Source organism: Salvelinus namaycush, chromosome 16, assembly GCF_016432855.1.
Source record: "Salvelinus namaycush isolate Seneca chromosome 16, SaNama_1.0, whole genome shotgun sequence".
In the NCBI taxonomy this organism is placed as follows: Eukaryota; Metazoa; Chordata; class Actinopteri; order Salmoniformes; family Salmonidae; genus Salvelinus; species Salvelinus namaycush.
In genome coordinates, this window is record NC_052322.1 from 19,676,521 (window position 1) to 19,683,083 (window position 6,563).

Here is a 6,563-nt window from a genome sequence, read left to right on the forward strand (position 1 = left end):
TTGCAGTTTATATTGTGGAATAAAAACATTTTCTCATATCTAAGGGACGGTTTTCATATTTTAATTTGGTCCACTAGATGTCGTAATATCAACACTTGTGTGTAGTACCACTATCATATAAGCAGGTTTATTACGTGATGAATGCATACGGATTATTGGTGTTAGTAAAAAGAACCTTGAATTAAATGGCCATAATAGGCTACAAAAGTATAATTCTCTCTTGATGACATCATGCACAAACTTATAATAGCCCCATACAGAATATAGATGATTTAATAGCTATCAATTAGAATTTTTCCTTGTCATATGGCTCCAGTCCAGCTCCAGTGCGCTGATCTCAAATTGGACATTGAGCTAAACAGTTATTCGAGAGGCGGCCCAGGCAGTTCGTCTGATAGGTCAGTACCCTCTCATTGTCCAAACTATTTCAATTGCACTGAAAGACTATTTCAAAGAGAGACTGGAGAGGTCAATGAACCAGAGATTAGTGTTCCAATACAACTATTATTATCAAAGGACTTTTGGAGACCGGACGTACCAATTACGCACCGGTTTGCGTAACAGGACATTTTCGTGAGAAATAATGTGGAAAGTGCAGAATCAATGCCCCATGGAGAGCGAGGAGGACTCCGATATTGACAAACTGTTAGCCGCTCTGACACCCGCCGAGGTGGAAGAGCTGCAGTGCGAACTGACCGTTATTGACCCGGATCCAACTGTGCCAGTCGGGCTCCGGCAGAGGAACCAGACAGACAAGCAGCCGTCAATAAAATACAATAGGGTGGCGATGCTTGATTACTGTGAGCGCGAAATCAAGAAACTCATTCAAATGGAGCTGTCCTTTGAGGTATGATGCCAATGTCGTTAGTTTTGCGTAAAGGACAGCTTGTAACCAATAACAAATACAATAGTTAGAAGTTGTTTTTGCTGGTTGAACCCTGAAATGGTGTTATTACAGTAGGAATAGTGTATCCTAGATGTATGAACAGCTGTCAATTGAGTACTTTAAGTTGGCCTACCAATTTGACACCTTATTCAAGTGCCCAAGTATATCAGGACCCTCACCCTGTCATCCCTGGATTCCAGACATGGTGTAGTGATTTCAGGATTCAAGACCAGGGATTATGAATACTTTTGTGGGCAATATTTCACCCGCTAACTTCAAATATAACTGCTGTTAGTGTCTCTACTGGAAATACATCTATAATTGTTTGGAGTTTGACAGAAATAGGAAATAGGAATACAGACGTACAGTGAGGTCCCTTCCAGATCCTTGGCCAAGCACACAAGTGGTGGGTTTGGTGTCAAAATGAGAGTGCATAAGCAGAAAAGAACCCCATACCTAATGTAAAACATAGTGGTGGGTCTTTGATGTTATGGGGCTATTTTGAATCCACTGGTCCTTGTTAAGGTCAACAGCATCATGAACTTTACCCAGTACCAGGACATTTTTGCCAATAACCTGGTTGCCTCTGTGTAACGATCTTCGTCGGGCGAAAGAGAGGAGGACCAAGATGCAGCGTGGTGAGTATTCATTTTAATAGAATACTTGAACAAAACAAAAAAACAACAAACAAACGACGAAACAGTACCGTGAACACAAGTACACATAAAACATGAACAATAACCCACAACCCACAATACAAAACAGGCTACCTAAATATGGCTGCCAATCAGAGACAACGACAAACACCTGCCTCTGATTGAGAACCATATCAGGCCAAACACATAGAAATAGACAAACTAGACAAACAACATAGAATGCCCACTCATATCACACCCTGACCAAACAAAACATAGAAACATACAAAACAAACTATGGTCAGGGCGTGACACTCTGCCAGGAGGCTGAAATTTGGCCGCAAGTAGATCTTCCAGCAAGACAATAACCCCAAGCACACATCAAAATCCTCAGAAATTGTTAATTGGCCACAAAATCAACATTTTGCAATGGCTTTTTGAACCCCATTGAAAACCTGTGGTTTGAATTGAAGAGCGCAGCCCATAAATGCAGACTAATGATATCGAGGATCTGGAAGGATTCTGCATGGAGGAATGGTCTAAGATCCCTCCCAACTCATTAAACATTTTTTAAAGGCTCAGTGCCGCTATCCTCGCAAGGTGAAAGGTATTGAAAACAGTAATTTTGAACCCTACCTTTTTTTATGAGAAAAAAATTACTTGTTAAACAAAATCTTTCTCTGAGCAATTGTATTAGTATAAAATATAAATATGAGATATTACACAAGTCTCAGATCTTGACTGTGACAATACCAGTGTCCTATTTTGTAAATGAAGTTTATTTTTTCAAATGATACAATAATATCCTAATGATTAATAAAGAGAAGCTTAGACAGTGAGCTTATCTTTAGAGACTCAGAGTATGTTGACACTCAGCTGTTGGATAAAGGCTCCAACAGGTTGCAAGTAAGGAACCATGAGCTATGTTGAAACAGCTGCGTGTATAGAGGCTATAGAGAAGTCTTGTGAACAGGCAAAATGTAACCTACACACTGGGGCATCATAAGTCTGAGGAGTTCCTAGGCAGACCCATTTTTTAAATCATAAACAAATGAGCCCCTGAGCCATAAAGAGAACATGTATAAATAGCAGGATATATGATTCACACTGTATTCAAATGTTAACCAATTATGTAGCAGTAGTATAGTTATCAATTCTTAATTTCCATCCTACAAAGCTGTACTTGGCCATCTGTAGGGTATTTGCTGTAGATATTTTGTATGTCGTCTTGTTTTCACAAAGCCCCTTGAGATCTGGAGAAAGTTTTGATGAACAAGGTAAAATACAGGCTCATGGAATAATGAGTCTGGTTAATGCTGGCATGTTGGTTCCAATTCTAAGACTAATGAAATTCCAGAGCAGAACGCTCTGACCCATACTGCCTTTTAAGGAAACATCTGCCAGAGTTACTTACACAGTGGCTCGCAGATCCCTACCGACGCATCGCCCTGTAAGGGATGAAAAAACCCTGATTGCTATATGCAAGATATACAGTTTTACAGGGGGTGCTCGTAGAGGCAATGTTCCATAGGTTTTACATAGGCTGTGTCCTGACTTATGGACATTCCAGAACCATTCAGAAAATATTTTTTTAAATATATAAAAATGAACATACAGTACATTGTGTATTAAATAATTATTAATCTAATACTGCATTTCATACTTGTATGATTCATGCAACTATCTTTTCTTAATTACGTCATACTTAAGGAGCCAACAACTGACAAAGTGAAATGGGAACGCCTGAAGAAGATGGGGAAGAGCTGTGATAGTTTCTTCAACTTCAAGTCCGATGACCCGGGTGACCAGGATGTCATGGACCTAAACTTCGCTGCTTTGGAGACCCCTAAGGAGGACATATCCAAGGACAAAGAAGTCATATCCAAGGACAAAGAGGAAAAACCAGAGAGCAAGAACTTGAAGGGTGAGGGAGGGAGTAGAGAAGAAAATGAGGAAAGACCACATAGTAGGTTAGGAGGAGATAAGGACAAAGACAGTGAAAAAAAGGAAGATAAGATTGTTGAAAATAGCAGTGAAGTACAGGTTGAAGTAAAGAACAAAAAGGATAAGCGTAGTAACAAAACACTTCACCTTATCTCAAAATTGCAAACAAAAAAAGAGGATATGAAAGAAAAGGAGGGGAAAACAGAACAAAGACAGACTCTAAAACCAAGGACCTGATTTCAAAGCTTCGAGGGCAAGCTGAGAAAGACGATAGTAAGGAGAAAGATAAGAAAGAGAAATCTCAAAAAATGAAGGATAGCAAGATAAGAGGAATGTTCTCTAAAGTAGAGGAAAAGCAAAAAGAACTCCGAGGTACTGAGACGAAGAAAAAGAGGAATAATGAGAAGGACAAAGAGAGAGAAAACACCCAATCCCACAGGAAACCAAGTAGTGTCCAGGATAAGACACAGAGAGACAGTGAAAATGAGACAGAAAGGAATCCTAGTAAATACAGTAAAGTCAACAATGTAAACCTAGAGAACAGCAGTAGGGATGAACGCCTGGCTGGTGGAGGGAGACGAGGAGGCCAGCATGTTGGATGAGCTCCTTGAGCAGGTCAGAAAAGATGACCCTTTAATGACGGAGCTCAATGTCAACAACTCAGATGTCATCAAGACCCACACTCTCATCCAATTTGCAGAAGCACTACAACGCAACACACATGTCAAGACGTTTGCTTTAGCCAACACCTGGGCTGACGACCATGTGGCTTATGCCATTGCCGGCACTCTGCGGAACAACACGTCTCTGACCAGCGTAATCCTTGATTCCAACCACCTCACTGGCAAGGGAATTTTGGCCGTGGTACACGCCTTAGAGAAAAATATAACCGTCACTGAGCTTCGCTTCCACAACCAGCGGCACATCTGTGGAGGCAAGACAGAGATGGAGATGGCCAATGCGTTGAGAAACAACACCAGGTTGATGAAGCTGGGCTACGGGTTTGAGCTGGCCGGCCCAAGGATGACCATGACCGACATCCTGAGTCGGAACATGGACTTGCAGCGGCAACGTCGACTGGAGGAAAAGAAACAGGTGCAGCTGCAAGCCCATTCATCCCAGCAGCTTCAGCCATTCCAGTCATCATGCCAGACACCGCAACCATAGACTAACACAAAAAAGAACACCTTGCCTTTGGGGAAGTTAGTCAACCTCAACCCAAGTCTGTTGGTGAGACTAAGAGGACAGGAAACCTTATGAAAACATCTCCTTTTTTGTCCCCCCTAAACCCTCAGCTGAACCCTTCTACAAGGTGAGCGGCAAAGCTGGGGACATGGCGAGCCCTAAGGCTGTGGGTAAGCTAAACCCTAAGGCTTGGGGTGGTAGATCTGGAACAGGGTCTACACCACCTCCTCCTAAGGCTGGGGATGCTGGATCTCGTCCTGGGTCTCCACCACCTCCACCTCAGGCTCCTAAGGCTGGCCAATCTGGACCAGCAGCACCTCCACCTCCTCCCCCTGCCCCAGTGTTGGAGGGCCTAAGGAAAGCCCTTATGCCTGCCTCACAGAGGAAATTCAGCGGGCTGACTTCACGCCACGGAGAGAGGAACACTAGGGACCAGTTGCTGGACTCCATTCGCAAGAGCACTATGAAAGCTCTAAAAAATGTTCGAACAGGAGAGGAGTAGAGTGGAAGTTGTTTGTGAAAGCAGCATGATAATGCAATCAGTACAATGTGGTTAATGTGGTGAGCAGCCAACAGTATGAGAGGAATTTTCATTACATCTGTAGGCTAACACACACACACACACACACACACACACACATATATATATATATATATATATATATATATATATATATATATATATATATATAAAGCCAGCATTTCCCTTGAATTTACAGTCAGGAAGAATATTGGTGAATAAATCTAATCTAAATCTTTTACCCTCTTGCAGGTTGATGTTCCGAAGCTGCTTCAGTAACGGGCAGGGGATCACAGGAAGAAGAGGTTGGACTTGATACAGAAACAGAACTGCATTTGTCTTACAGTAGTACCTGGGGCGAAGCCTTGCTTCTGTTGTTGCTGCTGAGATATGGAGAGATATCTAATGCAGTGGGTACTGTGAGTCAGAAGGTGGTTTTGGTGAAACCACCTTAGGCTACACTTCCTGTTGACTTCCGTCTCCCTCAGTTGAATCTCTCCCTCCTTTTCTCCTTAGATGTTCATATTTGGTCATTGCATTGAAGACACAGTATGATGTAAGAATAATTTCTTTGTTCTTTTTAATTACTGGATGATGGTCAGTTGGATGTTCTGCTCTTTCATGTGAGGCTTTGTCCAGCTAAGAGGTAGGGAGAATGGGGGAGTTGCATAGCGGAAACAGAAAAGTTCAAAGGGGAGAACAACTGAAAGGAAAGGCTTACACATTGCAAGTCACCATATTTTTTGTATTTTTAGACAGTTAAGTAGCCGTAAGAGGAATGAACAAAGACATTTTTTAAATGTTTTTTTAAAGATAATTTTCCAGTGTCACGATTAAAGGATATTATATACTGAACAAAACTATAAACGCAACATGCAACAATTCATTATTATTACTATTTTTTTATTACCCCTTTTTCTCCTTAATTTCGTGATATCCAATTGGTAGTTACAGTCTTGTCTCATCGCTACAACTCCCCTACGGACTCGGAAGAGTACAAGGTCGAGAGAGTTGTGTGACAAAACTGCACATTTTAGAGTGTCCTTTTATTGTCCCCAGCACAAGGTGCACCTGTGTAATTATCATGCTATTTAATCAGCTTCTTGATATGCCAGATCTGTCAGGTGGATGGATTATCTTGGCAAATGAGAAAGGCTCACTAATAGTGATATAAACTAATTTCTGCACAACGTTTGAGAGAAATATGCTTTTTGTGCATATGGAAACATTTCTGGGATCTTTAATTTCAGCTCATGAAACATTAGACCAACACTTTACATGTTGCGTTTATATTTTTGTTCAGTACAGCTAAATAAAACATTTAACCAAACACATAGCTAGTATGCAACACACAACTCGTATCTGAAGTGTGCGTAGGTTCTTAATCTGGTCC

General features: G+C 41.4%; 1 protein-coding gene across 1 annotated transcript; it reads left to right on the forward strand.

Annotated features, from left to right (window-relative positions):
• The first annotated feature begins 610 nt into the window (after nucleotides 1-610).
• On the forward strand, nucleotides 611-5,152 carry LOC120061545 (leiomodin-1-like). Its single transcript, XM_039011462.1, has 4 exons — nucleotides 611-847; nucleotides 3,232-3,445; nucleotides 4,010-4,612; nucleotides 4,761-5,152. Exons 1-4 carry the CDS (start codon nucleotides 611-613, stop codon nucleotides 5,150-5,152), a joined length of 1,446 nt encoding a protein of 481 aa, XP_038867390.1.
• Nucleotides 5,153-6,563: the final 1,411 nt, after the last annotated feature.

Excerpts from the sequence above, each read along its gene's own strand:
- LOC120061545 (XM_039011462.1), top strand. The coding sequence starts at position 611 with ATGGAGAGCGAGGAGGACTCCGATATTGACAAACTGTTAGCCGCTCTG. Across the intron at positions 848-3,231 it reads AAATGGAGCTGTCCTTTGAG|GAGCCAACAACTGACAAAGT; the intron begins GTATGATGCCAA and ends GTCATACTTAAG. Across the intron at positions 3,446-4,009 it reads AGAGAGCAAGAACTTGAAGG|CAGTAGGGATGAACGCCTGG; the intron begins GTGAGGGAGGGA and ends CCTAGAGAACAG.